We start from the raw sequence: 23,130 nt of genomic DNA on the forward strand, positions 1-23,130 counted from the left end.
TTTAATAAATTGAGTATCTGTGGCATCTACTAGTACATGTCCATGAACATTTGTGTTAGTGCTACGCCATTGGGGGGTGGTAATGCAGAGCAGGAGTCAGAGATGGAGTTTTTATGTTTGCTAGAGAAAAGGATTAGAGCTGGGGGTTTCAAGGGGTCTAAGGAATTAGGTACCTAGTTTCCATTAAAATGGGTAGGTGGGTAGCCTGCTTCTGTAGTCTGCTTTGAAAATCCCATCCTAGACTTGCCCCCTGAAATGGAATGGAAGCATCCTGTCATGGAACCTTCATTAAATGTTTTACAAGGAGAATACTTGAAATCCGTCAGGAGCAGACATGAAAACATGCATAGGGGAAGCGATGGCATCCTGCTCCCAGAGAGGTTTGCGCAAGCCCGTGCCTTCAATTCTCCAGCCGTCTGATTGAATTAATCACGTAAAAGAAACAAAAATGTAAAATAGTGCTGCTGGGGAGATGAATGCTGATTTAATGGGCAAAGAAAGTTAAATCAAAGGCTATTGTACAATCCAGTGAGTGCTACGGGATAATTAAGAAACGAAAGATTTTCAGCTTTTGGCAACATCTTCACAATAACCCAAGTGAGCTGACAGTAGATGGAAGGAGACAAAAGTTAGTGCGCCCAGGTCTTGGCATACAGATAGAACTAATGTTGGCAAATGGGCTGAATGTCAAGGCACAGAGTTGTTCTGGGGCCTGGCTGATAACTTTCATTACATGTTTGATTGTGTGTAGGAAGAACAAATGGGGGAAATGCTGGAGATTTCATAATCTCTCAGACATTTTGCAGGAAGCTAAAGTGGAAAGCCATAGATTGAAATCGTGTAGATCATAATGCTACGGGAATGGCAACACCAGGTGTATTTTACCTTTAATTTGACTGCTCCAAAAAAACTAGATGAAGCATCTTGGAGATACAGAGACCTTTTTTTCCACTGTTTTTTTCCAACACACTAAAGAGATGTAGAGCCCATTGAAGTCAATGAGAACCTTTCCATTTACTTCAGTTTTCTTTGGATCAGGCCCTTGTCTCTTTATCAGTATTCACCTGGAAAGAACAGAACTGGGCTATGACATGAAATACACATTTCCAGAGCTGCTTCATACTGTATTTTAGAGATTCAGTGTGTCTCATACTTACATTGTTATGACTATAGTCAGACCTGGCCCCTGTACTCTAAATTTAGGTTCAGTAGGTTACAGAACCATGTATGAGAGCATTATTCTAGTGTGGACTGAAGCTCTGAAGCCCAAACTATGTATAATTATTTTTATTGAGGTGATGATACTGTATCAATCTATATTTCCCAGTGCTCTAGTGCATTGGAGGAATTAATGTTGGACTATGTTAACAAGAAATAGTAATAAAAATGTAAGAATTTTTCCCAAATCCCATTTCCTGATTAATTACTTGTTTTAAGAATGGGAAGAAAGTAAGTCACTAACATTTGATTTCACTTTGGTTAATGAAAGAGCTGGGGGATCCTACCTGAATTTCTAAAAGGGGACAAGAAGTTTTTAAAGGGCCTTGTGTGAGAGATGATTGAGTTATTGTGTGTGTAAGTAAAAGACACAGGATGCAAAGTGTGCACAATTTCCAGCAGCAGGGAATATTTTTCTAGCCTTTTATTCATTTCCAAATGGAAAGAGAGTTATGGAAATGTGAGCGGGCATTACATTAAGTGCTTGAAATATTCCTTCCCTATAGACTAATAAAGGCATGCTTCTTCCATCAAGCAAATTTAGTTTTCTGAAAGCCACATGAAGAGAAATCTGAATCAGTGAACTACACAGCTGCAGTAGGATCAGCATTTATGTTCTCTAATATACTCTGGTGAGGGTGGGCATAACCTCTTAGCTTATCTAGTCGTGTTCTCTACAGCATCTTATTATGCAAATCAGTAATGGAGTTTGAAACCAAGCCTGTCATGTAGTTCTTCGGTCTATTTTCCTACCTTAATGGAGACTGAAAGGCATGCTAACCTTTTCAAAACGCTTAGTCTATTTGCATCCCTCCAGTAACAACAGTCAAGTGGGATAGGTCAGAAATGTGACCTGCCTTGTTTATAATGCAGTTATAATGGTTACGATGTCATCGATGGCTATAATTTCGTATGGATTCTATACATCTGTCTTTTTAAAAAATCCAACCTTCAATCAGTGTGAAATTTAAATTTGCAATAGTAATAAATGCGATTTCAAGAGCTGTTTGGGTCGGGTCCCTGCTGAGGTCACTCAGGATGCTAATGCATAAACAAGGAAATAATAAAGTGCAGCTGAGTTTATTTCTGTTCCATTAAAAATACAGGAGAAAGAATCAATATTTCTTTCTAGGCCCTTGGTAGTGGAACATAAATAATTCAGGGTAAAATGGGAAAAAATAATAAAAAGGAATTGGCAGTGCCCTTTTACTCTTTTCCTTTCTGGGGGAGTTTAGATGGAGATGCTCTGTTGTTTAAACTTTCAGACGTTCCCTGGTTTTCGTTCAGATGCTCTCTTTTGTATTGGGTCCATGTTTCAGACCTGCTGTCTTAGAAATAAAATATAATACTTGGTACTTACATACTTTGCACGTTTCATCTAAGGATCTGCAAGCACATCTCAAAGGTGGATGAGAATGATTTGTCCTCATCTGACAGATGAGAGAAATGAGACACAGTGAACTTAAATGCTTTGTCCAAGGTCAGACAGTAAAGACTGGAATCCGCTCAAGTCTCCAGATTATTATTATACTTCATTTGTTTTCTGTAATTCTTCTTACCATGTTTGCTCCTTTACAAAGTTATGGACCAACCCAGATGTCCTTTACTCTGGGAAAACAACTTAACTGGGAGTTATGCCCGAGGAAGAACGTCAGGATCTGGCCCATTGAGTTTTAATAAGGGCTTGTTCCTTTACAACCCTTCTTCTTTCTACTTGAGGCAGAAGGGAAGCTACCATACTGAATTTGTGACATCACATTTACATCTGTAGCTATTTCTACATCATTTATATAGAATTATGACCACTACTAGGTCAAGGAAAATGAGACTCTGGGTTAGAACAAAGCGAATAATTCACAATTCATTCAACAAAGGTAACCTCTTTTAATGCTTGTGGAATATCCATTAATCAAATCAGAATTTCTTCCAGTTCATGCATTATTCAAGTTTATTTCATTAATACTTTTGCATTTTTTTATTCTATAGCTGAATTGGGAATTTTCAAAATTTAACCTGGGTGTCTTAATTAGGATCAGTCAGATAAATCACATGGTATTCTTTTCTGTTTGAGTTTCATGCCGAGTGACTGTTTCCAGATATGACCTTAATAACGGGTTGCTGTCTGCTCCACATAGAAGTCCCATGGCAATATTTTTAAGGAAAGGGGCTGGCCCGAGTGCCCTCATCTCCCATTGCTTTGCAGGGTGCTGGCTGCCAATAATGCAGGGGGCTGCAGCCTGCCACCCCAGATGTGACTGCATTTCAGTGGTTGATTAAGTGATCACTGTGGGTGGGATTTCCATGAGCTATTTGAAATTGATTTTACTCTCTTCTTGTCAAAGTCAGTGCTAAAACTCCCACTGACTTCAGTGGGAGCAGAGCTCGAGCGCTGTTGAAAATTCCATCCTGTATGTGCATTGTAGCATGCTTTGGGAGCCTTATGGCTGAAAGGTGCTATCTAAATGTCAGATATGCTACAGACTGCAAGGTTGGGGGACAAGGAAATATATGGTGATAGGCAGGGTCCCTGTTCTGCTCCCACTGAAGTCAAGGAAGCCTTTGAAACAGTCTTCAGAGGGAAAAGATTTGGGCATCTAAGGAAGTACATTGGATAAAAGGAATCACAGAACTGTTGTTATTGTTATTGCTCTTGTGCAAATTTTAACTGTTAATGTGGTTTAGGCAGTTGATGAATTTCCCCCTTACGCTCTTCTGGAAATAGTGCATTAAGTTTAGCTATGGTCACGCTGTTGGGGCCTTTGGTACCAGCAACCACTGAGAAATCAAGACTGTGTGATTTGTGGCTGCTGTTAGTGAGAAGCTGTTGGAGAGCCCTGGCTAGTGTGTGCCCTGCCTGTGCTTTTAGCTGATTTCCACTGGCTTCCTTGTGTGGGGAGGGTACCTGAAAAGGCCCATGCCAGGGAGCCAGCAGGTTCCCACATTGCAATGGCTGCTCTTATTTATTTATTTATTTATTTCCCCGCCGATGACTTGAAAATGGAATATTTAAGAATGGCCAAAAGCCTGTGAGCTAAAGCAATCGGGTGAAATCCAGCTGTGTAACGCCATTGAAATCAATGCGTTGAATCTGGTTCAGAGTGCTCAGCACTGTGGGATGTATTTAAAGGCTACGTAATGGGATGTATGGTATGCTTCATAAGCGGATTGAGAACAAAAGCTGTTTTAAAATGTTATCAAAAATCTCTTTTAATCCGGTTTCCCCCCACACACACACACACACTCACACAACACACATGTTCCCACACACACACATACCACACTCACAAAATGACACCTGCTCATTTAATCTGGAGTTTTCTGCAGATGTTATAGGTTTGATTACCAAATATGCTGCAGTAACTAAGGAGAGGACCAACCCGAACCCCAGATCCAAACACCCTAAAACATTGGGAAGTTCAAATCAGACTCACCTCGCACAAATGTTTTTAAATAACAGGTTGGTCAGATTACACCAGTAATAAAGATGACAGTTCCTACAGCATAATTAGACTTCAGTGCACTATCCATGGTAAAGAGGGAAGTGGGATTAATCATTTAGGCCTGTGCAAAGTGAATGCACTGTGGGTGTGAAACACTGTCAGATCAGAATTCTCCTGTCCCCGGACCCTGGTGGGGATATGTAACACCCACTGCGCGGCCACTGCATTGGTGCATGTTCTGATGCAGGGTGCAATCCGAACACAAACTAACACACACAGACACAAGTATCTTACCTGCACTTCAAACAGGCTTCTAACTTTGTGACCTTTTTTCAAAGATCAGGAGAAACTAGAAGCACCCATGGCCGAGCACACACATCCTACAGGCTTTCTCAAGAGTGTTCTTCTTTAAGCTCCCTTCTTATTTGCTTTCTCTTGTGCTCTTATTATAGGGCAATCCATTGTACTTCCAATCTGCCAGAAATGTTACAGTGAACATTCTCAATGAGAAGACTAAAGTCCTTACTCGTCTTGTAACAGGTAAGGAAGAGAAAACACCAGAGGAAAGAATTAAGACGACGTAAAGGACCCTGTGCTGTGGGATAATTTATTATCATTAAACAGTAGAGAGGAGGATAGCTAAGGCTTCTAGTAAAGTACAAGTTAAAAGTTAGCTCCGCTTTGTAGAAACAAAAGATAAGAAGGTTAGAGCTGTGCTGGAGAAGAAGCTGGCTGCACATATCTAATAAGGAAGCAGAAAATCATTGTCATTTGAAAGTCAATCCAGATAGTTGTATGACTTCAGGGTCAGGAAGAAAATATTCACCCTGACATTTCATTTGTAACAGGCACAGGATTGTCCCAAGATACTTTTAACTGGCCTAATATCTCTAGAACTCGGTTGGTTAGCAGCAGCTCCACACATACGCTCTGCAATTGACTGCTGTCCAAACCCAAAGCCCCTTCTGCTGCTAAAGACCCCTTATTCTCGCGAGCATTAGCACTTCATGTTTGATGGGGAAACCAATGTTTCAGGAATCCACAGCATGGGTGTGTCTTTGAGAGCATGGGTGATTTGTGTCGAGAGAGCAGCATGTAAAATTCTTAATATACAAATAGAGCAGTCTATGGCCAGGGAGAAGTATTGCTGTGTGGCGGAGCCAATAATCCATAAAACATGTTGTTTCTACATGAGTTTGGATTGTCTGGCTGGCTTATGTAACACCTGACCTCCAGTCACAGTGCTAAATAATTAACCAGCTTCAGTAACCAATGACTTAAGGCGCATGTGAAAATTGCCTTGAGGAGGGAAATAAATTCAATCCTGAGCTCCCAGATTCTGCCCTTCAAAAGGAACTTGTTTACTTTGTTGGTCATTTGCCATTTATTTCCCATGGAATCTTTGTGTCACTCGAGTGACTCTGTTTTGATAGACCTTGGAAGTGTCTAGATGGCCATTAGTAGAAGTTATAGCAGCTCTGTAACACACACGCGCGCACACACAAAGCACACACCATGCCAACACTGAAATGAGACCCAAGACAGCAAACTGGCTAGTAGAGATGCAAGCTCTAGTGAAGGCATTGGAGGTTGACTTTTGGAAAAGATCATAAACTTACTGCTGCCTGCCTGTTTGGCTTGGAATGTCAGATGCTTCTTCACCACGGGGATCAGTGCAACATAAATACCCAAATACTTTTATTTTGATGTATAAAGGCTGCAATCAACACCCATCACATGCTCTGGGTATCTTTGCATACACTTAAAAGTCATGGTAAATTATATGATACCACATAATATAACTGAACCTAAATGTAATTACTCTAAAAATCTCCTGCTCCATAGGTTAGAAACAACTCCTGATGACAGCAGTAATCGTAATCCAATATAGTAGCACCCTGTGTGTCCATCAGCCCACATCCCCCTTACATGCCTCAGAAGAAGGCTGGGATCACACAACATGTCTCAAACACAAATTCTTTAATGAGGAGTGGGAAAGAGAATTCCACAATTGCGAGGCCTTCATAGAGAACACCCTGCCAGCTGCTCCCATCTCTTTAAATTGAGGGATTTCCAGTTTAAGCAACTCTGCTGATCTCAGCTGAGGTGGAGTGGCATGCAGAGCGAGGCTGTCTTCTCAGGGAACCGGTTTCCACATAGGGCTTTACCGGTTAAAACCAACATCGGGAACTCCACACAGAGAACTCCCAGGCTGCCAGCTCATGGAAAGCTGATGATGTGAGATCTCAGTGTGACACTGATTAGTAAGCAGGTGCTGCATTCTGCACCAGTGTCAGTTTCCAAGTGGTCTTAAGATGTAGTCCCGTATTGAGTGCGTTGCAGTCGTGGGTAGGTAGAGAGAGAAATTCAAACCTAAAAGCTGCCAAAAATTGTGAGATTTTCTCAGAATGGTTTGCAGGATCCTTTAGTGTTTCCACAGAATTAAACAATTTCTACCTTCTGTGCCCACCATTGTGCACACAGTTAATAGTTTGTGCACTCAGGCAGCGCTGGCATAAATGCTAGTGCACACAACTGCATGCGGAAGCAATTGTGAGCACACAATGTTAGAGCCTACATTTAAAAACCTTGGCCTTTCAAGAGTCGTTTCTTTTCTCTTCTGCGAAGTGAGACCAGTCAGGGAGACAGTGAGAGAAACATTTGGGGCTGATCATCTGCCATGAGCAGTGGCAAATCCATCCGGTTTTGTTGTGCGTGGCGTGGGATAGGTAGGAGAGGAATGTGAAGTGGTGATTTTTACAAGTTGAGTCCAGGTCAGGTGACAGAAGGGTCAGCTCCTTGCACTGCTGAGCCACAGACCAGCATGGAATGGCCACGAGGGCAGAGAATGTTTGTCAGGCTTTGGAATGAAAAGCATTACCACAGACTTTTCAGCATTAGATTGCAGAGCATATCAAGAGACAGCAGTAGTATTAAGATAAGAGCTAAATACTGGGGAACTATTACGCATATAAAACTTTCTGAAATGTCAAAGGTGACTGCCCTTTATTTTGTCTTGTACACACTTGAAAGCCAGTCACTTAGGGCCTCATCCTGAAGGATGCTCATTTGAAAATGCTCATCACTTCTCAGGATCAGACTCTTAGTTCTGTACCTCATCTGCCCCTGTTGATTTCAGTGGAACGGGCCATTAGTCTACAGTTCAAAATGAAGCACTTGTTCCTGATTTTTATATTCCTTTTGGATTGGAACGTGTCAGATACCAGCATCAGTTTATTCAGGGTAAATTTGATTTACATGGAAGTGAGAGCCAAGCAAAGAAAGGGCAGATGTTGGACTTGCTTCCTTTCCTCCTTTTCATACACTCACACCTTGCAAAAAGCTTGATACCTGGTACAGCTGTGTCAATGCACTTAAATCAGGGCCGGTAACATTCTCTGCTATTTCATGCCTGGGTCTTTCTTTAGCAGAAACTCTCAGTTGTGACAAGTTGCTTGATGGTTTTGTAATGTCAACAAATGTTCATTAAGGCGTAGAAAGAAATCATGGTAATTTTGATAGGGCGGGTTAAACATCATGTTATTACCCTTTCCTAAGGACAAGTCACACTCTCAAGAGGAGAAATCTCTCTGTGGTCTATCAAATTGTAGATCATACATGCAGAGTTACTGGGATAATCTCAACACTCAGATTTATTACATTCATAAAAGTACCGTATGGTTTTCTTCAGAAAACATGGGCTAAATCTTTTCTCCCATTCTAGGTCCCCAAGCAGTGGAAGCACACAGCCAAAAATTCGAGGTGAAATCCCTCTCTGGAAAATTGCTGTTTTCTGCAGATGACAACGAAGTGGTCGTGGGAGCAGAGAGACTGAGAGTTTTAGGTAACAGCTCTTAGACAAATCAACTGTTTAAAAACTGATCTAAACTTCTCTGAAAGTTTTCTAAGAGTTTGGTCGAACTCGGTTTGAAGTCAACACCAAAACTCTTGTTGACATCAGTGGGGGTTGTTGGATCAGGCCTTGGGAGACTGGCCTGCTCATGGGATTGGTAATGGGACTCACTGCCTTGCACCTATATCTTTGCTTTCAATGTGCCTCAAGCTGATTCTGACCATTGCTGCCATCTGATGGCTGTTGGCTAGCCTTCATAATAAGTTACTGGTGGCTGCAATCCAGTTTCACTGGAGAAGTAAATAACTAGTTTTGGCAGTCTTAGCAGAGAGGCCAAACACTGGATGATTTTGGAGGCTGAGCTAACAGCTCAATCCTTTGGGTCCAAGATGAAGGATGACGATGGGGCAGTGTGGGGGAGCTTTCACGGCCACAGTCACTGTCCTGGGAATAAATAGAGGGCTCCAGTCCTGTTGATCTGGTCCCTTTCACCAACCCTACATTCATTCTAAAGCAATACGATTTTTAGAAGAACTGCTGCCCACATCGTATTTTTAGTCTCCTTACTAATTTCCTTGATATTCTATGAGCCTTTATCTTATATTACCTAATTTTTCCTTAATATCCATATGAGAGTTTGGTGTGTCTTGGTGTGGCTTTTTTGCTGGCATGGCTTAATCCACTAGACCCAATAAGGGATTCACCCCCTTGGCAGGCAGCCAGACTCTCCACTGTTGTCCTCCACTGGAGTTCTTCAGTAATTCAAGGTAGGCCAGGGTAACTTGAACTCCGACCAGACTCTATAGGAGTCCTACTGGCAGGATTCTCTGTTGGAAGCCACAGAATTGGTGCATCCCTCTGCTGCTGCTCCTCTTTGACCAGCTTCATTTATTTTGAGGGCTGTGCTTGTCCTGAAAAACCTCTCCCCTATAAACCAGGGGTTTGCCTCTTTATGCCACTGCAGCCTGGATCAGCTAGCTCTCCAGAGTTTCCTGCACCAGGTCCTTCTGTCAAAGTTTACGCTGGCATTAGCTTGTGAGTATGAGTGGTGGAATGTCTGAGCAGCCTTTGTGTTTATTTCAGTTAGGTGGAAAAGAGACTGTTGAGGTGTTTTTAATAATTTTTCAACATTTTTTTCTCATAGTTATAGATCGTAACCCCTTTAGAAGCGTGAAGGTTTTTCACCTTCCTCTGCAGCATGAGGCCCGGGTCACTTGCAGGTTTAAACTAGTGTCAATGGTGGATTCTCTGTAACTCGAAGTCTTTAAATCATGATTTGCAGACTTCAGTAACTCAGCCAGAGGTTAGGCAGGTTCAGTGGCCTGCCATGTGCAGGAGCTCAGACTAGAACATCATGATGGTCCCTTCTGGCCTTACAGTCTATGAGCCTAAATCTGTTGCCTTCCAGTACGGTGCTTGCTGTTTGGTTATGGTAGACTTGCAAAGGAGTATTGGGTGGAGGATGTTTTTAATTGAGAAAAAAGAGCATTTAAGTGTTTGTTTAAAAAATAAAACAACCCACATATCTCTGTAATATACCTATCTATATCTATCACTTTCTGTATGGAATAGATATATGTTTATATGGATTTTGTAATATGAGGCTTTCCAGACTTCATGGTGTGTCTTTTTTATAAGAAAATTTAAAAATTGACCATTAAAGCAAATGTGCAGTTTTAGAGCAGTAGAATATATACCACAAAGCTAGGCTCTGAACACAAGTCTCCTATCCTCCACTGCATTTTTCAGAGATATTTGATCAAATCAATTCTTATGAATTCAGGAGATGATCAGTCTAAGTATTCTCCTGGAGATCTCAGAGTAGAAGGATATTTTAGACCATTTTTCTTGGTCAAACAAAGTGATAATTAACTGATAAAAAGTATTCCACAGGTTGCAAATATTCCTTTTCAGATGACATAGCTCGAAAAATATTTGTCTATTATTTACTTGAATTGCTCTGGAGGAACCAGCAGTAGTTTTAGATATATCAGTTTGAGTTTATGCCTCATTTTAGTCACTGGAACCTAAGGAGTGGGGAGCTTGCTAATGCTAGAGTGCATTTTTATTTATGTTTGCAGCAAAATCTCTCTCAAGGTTTTATCAGGCTTAGGCAGAGACATGAAAGAAGAAAAGATATGGGGACAGGAGAATTGAGGTTATACTGTACAGTATTTCAGTAACCTTGAGCTGCAACATTTTCAGCGTTTGTGTTGGGCTTTGATTTTTTTCGCCCTCATTTCTGTAAGCTAACTGTGTCTCAAAAAGTGGTTGCCACAGCTGCTTACCATACCAGGAGGTGTTATACTGTATGTTTGTATTCCTTCCAATATTCTTGTCAGGACCTGAGGGTCAGGATCCTGGATGAAGATAGGCAGGAGTAGTGGCAGGAGTCGGAGTCAAGCTGGGGGGTCAAAGCCGGAGTCTGAGTCGGGAGTCGAGCCGAGGGACAGAACTAGAGGCGGGATCAAGAATTGGGCCGGGAGTCAATACCAGGGATCCGGATTAGTGCTGGGGCTCCGGGGATCGATGGAAGTCAGCATCTAAGTCAGAGACGAGGACAATTCCAGGAGTTCAAAGGCAGAGAAGCAGGACAGTGATGGCAGCTAAGTAGGAATCCACATTGTTGCCTGGACACTTCTAGGAGCCAGTCAGGGATCACTAAGACCACTGGCAGTCGGATCACTTGAGGCAGAACTTACTGTAGTGTGCAACCTCTGAGGATTGTGGGTCACAGGGGGGTGGCAGTGTGTGGAGATTGGTTACCTATCAGCCCTGCTGGCCCAGGTCCAAGTCCCAGGGATCCTTACTTAACCCTCTTCTCTTTGGGGTGCCCCCACCAAGCTGGTTTTGTCTGGCTGGGCTGCATGGAAGGCCGCCACGCGGTTTGGTGCATGTACCTGGGACGCCGGCTCCCAGGATCGCTCCTTGGGACCGTAGCCTTCCCAGTCAGTGAGATACCAGAGGGAGCCATGTTTTATTTTAGGGTCCAGTATTTCATGGACTGCATGTTCACCATGACCCTGGACCTGAACTGGGGGTGTGGGAAGGCAGTTGGATTCAGTTCACAAAGGGGTTGTCCACATCTGGCTTCAGTAGAGATAAGTGGAACACGGGGTGTACCCTGAAGGATCTGGGCAGAACGGTCCCAAGGTTGATCACCTGCCCGATCAGGGATGGGCCAAGGCACCGGTGGTCCAGTTTGCAAAAGAACCAGTATCTTGGTCCCAGGTTTCAGCTCAGACAGACTGTCTTAGTTGAGGTGTGTTGGTAGGCCATCCACGTTCTTCTCAAAAGCATCCATGTAGTCATGGTACTTGGTGGTGGGAAGAGCAGGAATCAGCCCCTGACAGTGGTCTCAGCTGGGCCACAGCCTGGGCCCGAGTGCAGGTGACCTGGACTTGAGCTAGAGTGCTATGTTTTGAGGCCAGGACTCATCCAGTGGTGCACACAAGCAAACTGCTCACAGAATTCAGAGTGGAAACTGACTTTCCACTCATGCCAAAGGACGTGTGGGTCATGAGTGGCCAGCCACGAGACACCAAGCATCACGGGGGGAAGTGGGCCAAGCAGAACACTCCGAGCCATAGGATTTCTCTTTGCTGTGGATAACAACTTCCAGGGGCACTGTTCCTGGGCCCGAGGACAGGAGCGAGCCATCTATAGTCTCCACAAGGCTGGTTTTTGCTGCACGGGGATAGCTAATGTCTGTGCCATATCAACATCTATAAAATTGTCCTCAGCCCTGGAGTTCATGAGCACCCACTGCGTGGGGATTTGTTGGGGCTTCCCTGGGACATGCAGGCAAATCTGGATTTGCAGCTGCAGTTTGGGCTCGCTGTGCATTGGACATGCTTCAGTGAGAAGTAGGGGACAGCCAGCAGGATGGATACCCTGGGGCCTGCCCAAGCCAGCCCTCCTTACTGGGACCGGGCTTGGTGATATCCTGACTTTTTCAGTGTGAGAGCCTCGAAGGAGAGACGGTGAGGGCATAGCCAGATTGCACAGTAGAAACAGAAGCCGTGGTGTTGGTGGCGCTCCCTTTCCTTACAGTTCACGTGACAATGGGCTGTGTCGATTTGCATGGGGTGTGGGACTGGAATGGAGACAGGCATTGGGGAATGCCAGCGAGGGGGCAGCACAGCCCCCTTCCTCGTTTTGCTCGCGCAACCTTTGTCAATGCGTATGGTGAGGTTGATGAAGGCGTCTAGATTGGTCGGGGCTTCCACATGAGCTAGCTCATCATTGACGTCTTCATGTAATTCTCCACCAGAATTGGTAGAGCTGGGCTGCTTTGTTCCATTCTGTGTTGGAGACGAGATACTTAGAGTGGGAGGCATTGGAGGTGGCTGTTCCCTGCCCTTGCCATGGTTTTCACAGGACTGCTTTGGCCAAACAAGCCTGATGGGAGTAATTGAAGATAGAGGGAAAGACATGGAAGAAGGTGTCCCAGTCTGATAGTGTTGGGCTCTGTCGTTCTAATAGGGTGAAGCCCAATCCAGCACCTCTGCCATCAGGAGACTAATTATGAGTCCTACTTTGGCCTGGTCAGTGGGGTGGAACCGGAGCAGAGCAGGAACAGCTGGCGACACTGGTTGAGGAACCCCCTAAACTTTTGGTGATTTCAATTGAAATGCCCCAGGAGGGGGACTGTTTGCATGGAGCGCAGTGTTCTCGTCCCACACACGGGTGGTCTGCTCTCACGCTGTCTGCTTCTCAGCGGTGCACTGCACCACCCATCACGTGCAGCATTTCTGCTGTGTATCCAGGTGAGCTGCATCGACGGGGTTCTCGGATGACAGCTGCACCTGTTGTGTTTGCAATGTCGGAAGTTCTTCCTGGGGGCTGTCAACTTGTTCAAGCGTGTCTAATATATTTTGGGACATGCCGGATAAGGGGCAGCTCCCCCCCCCCCCAGAGCCAGCCTTCTCCATGGGTTATATGGGGGGTCCAGGCAAATTGTCAGGACCCTGGGCAGAGGTAGGCAGGACTAGTGGCAGAAGCTTGGGAGCCAGGAACTGAAGCTGGGGTCAGAGCTGGGCTCTGAGTCAGGAGTCAAGCCAAAAGTCAGAGTCAGAGACAGGATCAGGAATCAAGCTGAGGGTCAGTGTTGGGATTCTGGGGGTTGATTGGGAGTCAGGATCCAAGTTGGAGCAGAGGTCAGTACAAGGAGTTCAGAGGCAGAGAAGTGGGAATCCACACTGTTGCCTGGACACATCCTGCTATGCCCCATGGTCTTATATAGGATCAAGGAGCCAATCAGGGATCGCTAAGACAACAGTCAGTCAGATCACTTGAGATGGGACTTTCTGTGGTGTGGAGCCGCTGCAAATTGCGAGTTGCAGGGAGTGGCCAGGTTACAGAAGCCGCTGGGTGGCAGCATGAGGATGTTGGTTACCTGGTACCACTGCAGGCCTGGGTTCAAGTGTCGCCGGTCCTTACATGAAGCTAGTCCAACTTGCATAGAGGCAAAGTCCTCTAATCACTTTGAGATATCAGGGGCTGTTGGTGTCTCTCTGTTGACACTTATCTACTCTATGTAAATAATCTTGACATGTTCTTGTTGCTGTACGTGTCCTTGTTACTGCAGGATGTGTAGGACTGCAATCCAGCATGAAAGTCATTTTGGAGAGGTTAGCACAGCAGTTATTGGACACATAATCTTATTATTTATAATTAGTGTCTTCGTTTGTACTTTCTTCCAATTTGGCTCTGAAAAACAGCGCCAATGCCTTAAAATGACAAGAGTGATGTTTTCTTTTGAGACTGGCTTTCTGCTTTGAATTCTTAAAGACTTCTTCAGTCTTAGCAAAGCATTAAAAATCCAATCGAAGATCTGAAATACAGAACTTTATAACAGGTACCAGGAGGGCATATGTTGTATTTGAGGTGGCATTTGAACTTCTACAATTTGTGTTTGCAGATTACAAAATGAAAGCTGCTACTTTTATTTTATGGGCATTTTAAACCCTTCAAAACACACAGGACCAGATTCATGCCCCCTCCCCGGCTCCATTTCTCACACTTAACAGGACTACTCCAAAGAAAGTACTATTCATTTTTTTTAAATAATGCCAAACGTTTTTTTGAAACCTCTATGTGAGAGAGTTCCCTCTCCTGTTGAGAACAATGAGAGCTGCTGGCTGTTGAGCGCTTTGACGACTTCATTTAGTTGCCTAAATGGGAGCTGAGCTCATTTGAAAATCTGGCCCATACTTCCAGTGCAACATTTGCAACGGACCAACCACCTTTTTCCATCAGCAAGATAGTGTGTCTGAACTGCACACCACTGAGGGCTAGATTTTGGATTGGAGCGCATGCCTGCACAGAGGTGGAAAGGAAATAAGAAACCATCCACCTTAGATTACCCAGACCTTGTGTCCAAGTATGAAGGGCTCAGAGGTACTCCCCACCTGCTGCTCCCTATGCCCAGAACAGGTGGATAGGCAGGAGCAGGGAATGGGCAGAACCTTGGTGCTGGCCCACCAACACATCAGCCAGGACAGCTTAGCTGGTGCCAGGATGGGGAGTAGTAATTGGTTGCTGCTATAGCCCAGAAATATCTTACTACCCTTCTGGAGCAATGAAGGAAGTGTATCTCCTTGAGCCACTATTCCTTCCCTGGGATGGCCCAGCCATACACCGCTCTTGTCTCTCTTTGCCTTAGGTATGTATATGGCCCTCGTTACCATAATATTTGAGTACCTCACAATCTTTAATGCATTTATCCTCACACACCCCTGTGAGGTTGTGCAGGGCTGTTACCCCATTTACAAATGTGGAACCGAGGCACAGCGAGACGAAGTGACTTGCCGAAGGTCACACAGGGAGTCTGTGGCAGAGTGGAGAATTTAACCTGGTTACTAGGCTGGTGCCCTAACCACTGGATCATCTTCTATACTACGGGTATGGCTTTGCTTCACAATCGAGCCATAAGAAGCAAAATCTGCCACCATTACTCCCACTGAGTAGAACTTCACTCCTCATTGAGTGCCACGTGGCAGAAATCACTGAGGAGGACAGCTTAGGGTTCCCTATATCCTCCCCCACAGAGTACAGCTTGGCATGCGCCAAAAAGACACAATCTATAGCTCCTTTGGGTATCTCCCAAGGGCTCATAAACTCTCACACTCTGAACAGTGGAAGGAGAAACAAGCTAGCCCTAACTAAATTCACATGTTGTGCTGTAACCAGTTCCCCTCTCTCACATCCCCCTCTTTCCCCTCTGAAATAAAACAAATTATGATAATCTAAAAAATGTTGTATCTGAGAGATGCTTCAATAAAAGAACATTGAAAAATAACTTTGATATACATTAATTACCAATTTCGTTTTGCAACACATTGAACATTATAGCATTTATAAACAAAGGATAATCATAAAGCATTATTCTAAGTGTTAATTAGCTCTATTTATTCTCCAGATTAGTTTTTAAATATGCCCTCTAGATGCCACTTGATACTAATTACCAGAGTTACATTATTATCTCTATACAAAAGCATTTTTAATTAAATCTAAAGCAATTTAAATTAGTGTGAGTTTTTACAGAAATTAAAATGTGGTCAGATGCTTAATTTAGCCTTTTAAAACAACATCAGATGACATGCTAGAATCAGTTCTCCCAAAGGCCTTGACATCTTTTTGGACGTTAGATTTCAAAGTTTGTTTTCAGGAAAGCTTGCCAACGAACTCTGGTGATTAGTATTTATGCTGTTGATGTTTTTCTTTTACTGACTATTGCTGGAAATCCAGCTGAATTGAGATGATCTTAAAACGAGAAAATACGGAGCGTGCTTATGCAGTATACTGGCCGTTTTGGTCTCTGGTTTTGAATTGTAGAGGAAGATGTGTGGGAGTCGGGTTGAGGTGCAGTGGGACGTAGTCACTGTTCACATGTGCCATATTTGGTGGTTCTTGTGGTATGACAAAGATCACTAATAAGGCATCTAAAGTTTCCTTTGATTTCAGTAGGCTTTGCATAAGGCCCCTATTGTATAAAACATACGCGTTCCAGGGCAGAGATTGTCCCCCAGTCAATGGAGTCCCAAATGTGACTACCATAATATAAATAGTTACTATTGCTACTTCTAAACACTGGGTCAAATCCTCTCCCCATGGCACAGCCCAGCTAAAGATTATGGTGGGATGGAATCCAGCCCCTTCAGCCTCCCAGGCTCATGACTGCAGTAGCTCTTCTGCAGGGGAGTTTGACCCAACTCTCAGTCTGCCCACAGTACATCCCTACACACCAGAAAGTCAGAGCCCCCTTGGAGCTGAGCTGTCCCCTTTCATTGTCTCCTCTCTCGTAGCCATGTCTGTGTAGCAAAACTGCAATGGTTCTACTGTTCTCACATCCTTCTGTGGCCTGAAGTGGGGGGCCCATGGTAAATTCCATGTGGACCATGAAGTGCAGTATCAGTACACAGAATTTGGGGGTGTTGCTAACCATATTTGCTTTCTGGACCATTCTCTGTTTTGGGATCATAGTTCTTAGGAGCAGTTTTTCCTGCTGGTTTGATTTCACTAATGTGTCTAGTAACCCAGGTGCTGAAATGTAATTGCTAATTTATTAATAGGTCTGTAGTCACTTGTTCCAAAAGCACATTTGTACTTCGTTATTTACAGGAGAAATGTATTAACACCGTAAAGGTTTTAGTTAATAAGCAATACAAATGGGAAGCAACATAACCTGGCATGCCTATGGTTAAATAACTCTCTGCGTAATGGCCTCACAGAACTATCACTTGAAACCAAAGGTTTGTTTTTGGTTTAATCTGTTTTGGATTTGCAACCTTGTGCTCACAAGTATTGGACTGCCACTACCCAAGAGAGGATGAAAAAGGAATTTGCATTGCCCTCATCACTTTTCAGTTTGGTCAGGAAGAGGACATGTTTTAATATGAATGTGATGAACTAATATCTCTGTGTAAACCATCCCAGCTGTCTCAACAGCTTTGCATCCTCAAACATTTTCAATAGGTCTTGTGTTGCCGTGATCTGGGAGGAACAAAAGAGGTGCTACTGTTCTGTCCAAGCCTGATAGGGAACCAGTAAGCTTCCTGATTCTTTTAACGTTGCACTTTTAGTAAATTCTTGGCATATCCTTTACATACTGGGCTAGCTGAGATTTGTACAGCAGAATGAGTATAATAGTACAGCTGAGTTTTTATGAATACTAGCCACAAAGTTATTTGCTTGTCAGTTACTTTTATAGCAACGGTAAATGATAAACTCAGGACCTTTCAGGTGGAGATGGAAAATGAGATGGAGAATCTTATGAGTGATAGTCATTTTTTATCATATCCACTTCTCTGAGGGCTGTTTGTTTCTATCTAAAATGTTCAGGTCAAGACCTCTGCTTAAACGTTGCCGTGGTAATTGTGCGTTCACAATGGCTTTTGGCCGGAGTCTGCATGGCACTCTGAGCAGTAGCACTAGTTTCCCACCTTTGGAGGCAAAGCTTCAAGTCTGGTACAAGTCAAAATGAAATGGACCTTGTGCTCTCACCATTATTATGTCCACGGAAATGCTGTGTGTGTGGACAAATAGCAATCTTGAGTCCCAGTGCTGAAATAGAGAGGATTGTGCGTGTGTATTCCTGAGGTGAAGCATCCTGGCCGCAGTTCCAGTAGCTAGCTCTAAAAGATGGTTGTGTCCGATTAAAACAAGGCACTGTGCTGTAGATGGTGGAAGGCCACTTCTTTAGGAGGCAGCTGTGAGCCTGCAACACTCATTCTCAGTTTCTGCCCAGTTCTGACTGAGTTCTTCAGGACATTAAGTAATACTAATAATGTAACCTTGGAGTGAGAGCCACATTCTGCCATCCGTGCGATGAAGAATGGACAAAGAGAAAAATTAGGGTACTGATGAAACATTATGACACGTGTAGATAACAGATTTTAGCCTTGGCAGCACTACAGCTGGAAATAGTATTCATTTCCTTTGTTCGTCAGACAAAGATGTGTGACTGGAGCCTTATCAAAGCTCTAATGCGTTTTCTTTGCATCACTAGGGTGCAAAAAAATCACAGTTAACAAAGCAAAAAGGGATGCAATGAGAAATCAATATCCAGTCCGCCAGTAACTAAAGGCATGAGAAAAGGTGATCCATTTGCACTGCTTGGCTATGAATTGCGATGGAGCTGAGGGAGGAAATGAGGTTTCTTCCTCACCTTCAAATCCTTCTAGCTGTTTGTTGGGGGGGAGGGGTGTTATGTTTTGGTTTTTTTGTTAGCCAGCATTCCAAGAGCGTTGGCATTTTGTTCACGCATTTAAAAACAGCTAACGCAGACTTGAGTAAGAGAATTCTCCCGCATTGTACGTCCTTCTGAGTCTCCACTCTCACAAGTGGGCATTTCTTTTTTGAAATTACATCCTCGTACTGCCATTTAGGAACTATCCAGCCTCCATCAACAAGCACAATAACGTGATGTTTCAGAGCGTTTGAAAATGGCAAATGTGGAGGCTAGGGCACAAAGAAAGAGCCAGATCCTGCAACACTTATACACAAACGTATTCCCTATTCATGCAAGTACTCCTAATGGCTTCAGTGAGACTACTCATACAGAGCCTGATCGAAACCCAGTTGACATCTATGGAGTCTCTCCGTTGACTTCAGTGGGCTTTGGATCTGGTCCAGATGGGGTAGTCATGTGAGTAAGGGTATGACAGACCTGGCCCTAATTTGCAATTAGGGCAAAATTACACATTGTCCTATTAATGGTACTGGTAGAATAGTCTGGGTCTCACACTAGAATGGTAGGCAGATGTAAGACCCCTGGGAGAAACGCCATATGTAGATGGAAGAGGTGGTTAAGGAACAAATTTAAATGCCCAGAGGTGGTTAAGGGACAAATCTGAATGCCCGCTCCAATGGGTTTTGCTCTAGATCCATGACCCAACAATTCAGCCACCCTTTGAAAGCAGGGTGCTTTCCCCTGCTAAATAGCTGCTTAATTGGTCAGCATAAACTCAAAGCAACAAAAGACATGGCTGTCTGAAAATTTTAGACTAAGGCAAAGCCAAGAATAGGATATGCTGAAGGTTTTCATCTTTCCCTCTATCCCTTCCCAAAGATTTTCACATACAGATCTGCAGCACAAATTACAGTAATAAGCATAATGATATAAACATAGATGGTGTTTTAGAGAACGTATGAAAGACACAGTGGTTCCTGTCCTGAATACCTTTGCTGTTATTAGCTTTCTGACAAATGTGTCTCAGCCAAAATAGGGCAGTCAATGTCCTTTATGCTAATGGAATGGTTATATCCAACAGGGAACAGTCAGAACTTCAGATGCCGGAGTGTCAGGGCATAGCTTCCAGACAGGAACAGTAGTTCTAGGTCCTTTTTCTTTCAATGTTACCACAGCCTACTTCTTCCCTCCCTACACATGCAAATTCACACAACACACCTTCTCAAGCTTGTGTTCTGCAGATGTGCCGTTATTCCCGAGTGGACATCCACCTATCGTATAGGTATTAAAGATACAGTGGCTGACTCCTGTCACACTGTAACACTGAAATACAGCAGCTCAGTGTCTCGGTCCTTGGTGTGACAGAAAGTGCTTTTGTGACTTAAGACTTCTTGTAGTGATACGTTTAGTGAATGTCCCTGGACACCATAGGCGGTAATGCTATGTATATTTTAGTGTCTCTTTTCTGCTTCCACTATTGTGTAGAAACAATCTAGTTACTTGAATCACTTGCAGGGCCGGCTCCAGCATTTCTGCCGCCCCAAGCAAAAAAAAAAAAAAAAAAAGCCGCGATCACGATCAGTGGCGGCAATTGGGGGGGGGGGAAAGCCGTGATCGGCGGCGGCAGTTCAGCGGCACGTCCTTCGCTCCTAGAGGGAGTGAGGGACCTGCCGCCCCCGAATTGCCGCAGGTGCCGCCCCTCTCCCTTGGCTGCCCCAAGCACCTGCTTGTTAAGCTGGTGCCTGGAGCCGGCCCTGATCACTTGCATTATTTAGATTTGTTCTGTAGACGCAAACACCAAGACATTGCCAGCAGATCAAGGGACATGATCATTCCCCTCTATTCAACATTGGTGAGGCCTCATCTGGAGTACTGAGTCCAATTTTGGGCCCCACACTACAAGAAGGATGTGGAAAAATTGGAAAGAGTCCAGCGGAGGGCAACAAAAATGATTAGGGGGCTGGAGCACAGGACTTATGAGGAGAGGCTGAGGGAACTGGGATTGTTTAGTCTGCAGAAGAGAAGAATGAGGGGGAATTTGATAGAAGCCTTCAACTATCTGAAGGGGGGTTCCAAAGAGGATGGAGCTAGGCTGTTCTCAGTGGTGGCAGATGACAGAACAAGGAGCAATGGTCTCAAGTTGCAATGGGGGAGGTTTAGGTTGGATATTAGGAAAAGCTTTTTCACTAGGAGGGTGGTGAAGCGCTGGAATGGGTTACCTAGGGAGGTGGTGGAATCTCCATCCTTAGAGGTTTTTAAGGTCAGGCTTGACAAAGCCCTGGCTGGGATGATTTAGGTGGGGATTGGTCCTGCTTTGAGCAGGGGGTTGGACTAGATGACCTCCTGAGGTCCCTTCCAACCCTGATATTCTATGATTCTATGATAGATAAGCTGACACAAGTTAGGAACTAGCAAACCGAATATTGCTATGCTCTTTCATAGATAAAATGGGCCACATCCCCAAGTGGTGTAAATTATTATAGTTCACTTACATGAGCAGCAGATCTGGCCCATAATATCTACTGTGTTGTTCATTATAAAGACTATTCCTATGTTCCCTTTGCCAATCTCTGCGGGCTCGATCCTATGCTCATTGAAATCAATGGCAAAGTTTCCATTGACTTGAATGGGAGAGCTTTCAGCTTTCCACATTTTCACATGAAAATCAGCTAAATGTGTGAGCACTAGGGTTGCCAGTGCTGAAGAAGAAGTGGTAGGAACAGGTTCACAGGAATCAAGTAGAGTTTGTAAAGTTTATTAATGATAAGGAAAATACATCTTTCTATATACATCGATCTAACTACAATGTTTCAATCAACTAAAAATTATGTATACTCTCTGCTCAGGTCCATTCATTTAAAATTATTGAATAAATGCTTTAATATTCTCAACATCATAAATCCTTGAAGACATTTGTATCAAAGCAAAAGTCAGGTGTGAAAAATCAATAAATCTGGAATCAGTAAGAGACGACACATTGAAAGAAACTAGTTTTTTGTTTTCCAAACTCAGACTGTATCTAGTTTTATTAGGCAGGAAATTCAAATGATCAGTGATGAATAGCTTAAGCTGTCTTTTTGTTCTTGAAGAAATACTTTTCAACTTCTTCATCTGCTTTGAGTATATATATTAAGTCACAGGAGACTCTTTTCAGTGCATTTTATCAGGGAGTTGTCCGAGGGGAGAATGCTAACGTTTCTCTTGTATTTGCTTTCACATTGTACTACATTCCAGACAACACATATACAGGTTTACTGGCCAGGCTGAAATATGTTACCTTAACTGTGTTCAAATAAATAAAAGGTTCAACCGGCATTAGATTAATATTGATTAAAGGTCATAGGGATTAATAAAGAAACTTACTGTACATTTACCAAACACAGAAATCAAGATTAAAAGCATTTGCAGATGCATATTACATTCCTTTAGTTCCCCTTATCCTTTATAACATAATCTGTTCCAAGACAGAAGAACATTCTCCTTGATAAAATTTGCACTGAATATTCCTACTATGTAGGCACACTCCTTAGTTTCTCTCTGACATTGGCACTTTAGACAAGAACACCAAGAATAGCTTCAAAAGAACTCAGTGACAACATTGCTATTGTTGAACTGCAGAGAAGTGGTCGAAGGAGCCCAAGTCTACCCAAGCTGGAAATAACCTGAGGTCAGGATAAGTTGAAGTCTTCTCTCAGTTTTGTTACAACTGTTCTTTTCAGTTCCATTGTTCCTCTTATGGTTCATAGGAGGCTTCTAACTATTCAGCAAGACTGTTGAAACTGAACAAATACACACCACACAATGATAATGGTCCATGTTCACATGTTTTCAAGCCTTTCAGTGTCTCACTGTGTTTCTTAAAGAGGTAAACTAGGTAACTGGCCTCCCCGTTCCCTCACTTGCAAAGTTAACAAAGTTGAGATCCTTGGATGTTCCATTACTCAGCTAGCCTTACTCAAACAGTACCTAGATGTGTTAAAATTTAACTCCTCCATATGTGCCATGCGCCTGTAAAGATAGATTAAGGACCAAATCCTGAAGTCTTGACGTTTGCTCAGACAAACTCCGAGTGACACTCAGAAATTTTGCCTGAGTAAGCACTGAATACAAACCGAGGGCCCAGTCATGCCGTGAGATCCATGCATGGAGAGGACCCTCAGCCACTTTTGCAACAGCGTTCCTTGATGCTACAGGGATTCTTCACAGGAGGGGTTGGGCCGCAGGAAGAAGGTACATCCTCTCCCCTGTACCCAGTGGAGCTCACAGCGCAAAGGTAATAGAGTCAGGCCAGCTTTCATATCATTGGCACCCCTGTCTGCAGTGAGGATCCTCCTTTAACGGTGTGCCCTAGGGGCTGCAGAAGTCCTGAGACAGTGCACTGCGTGGGCCTGTTGAGAGCACAGATCCCCTGGCCTCCTGCTGCT

The 23,130-nt window shown here is 43.6% G+C and overlaps 1 protein-coding gene across 1 annotated transcript in view; it reads left to right on the forward strand.

The window, feature by feature from the left end:
• SGCD (sarcoglycan delta) overlaps positions 1 to 23,130 on the forward strand; it is a 203,056-nt gene that overhangs the window by 111,191 nt on the left and 68,735 nt on the right. Inside the window, exons 3-4 of the mRNA XM_065409666.1 lie at positions 5,111 to 5,198; positions 8,383 to 8,502. Of these exons, the coding sequence (XP_065265738.1) occupies positions 5,111 to 5,198; positions 8,383 to 8,502 (208 nt within the window). The remainder of the gene's footprint in view (positions 1 to 5,110; positions 5,199 to 8,382; positions 8,503 to 23,130) is intronic.

This window comes from Emys orbicularis, chromosome 8 (genome assembly GCF_028017835.1).
Source record: "Emys orbicularis isolate rEmyOrb1 chromosome 8, rEmyOrb1.hap1, whole genome shotgun sequence".
Taxonomy (NCBI): domain Eukaryota; kingdom Metazoa; phylum Chordata; order Testudines; family Emydidae; genus Emys; species Emys orbicularis.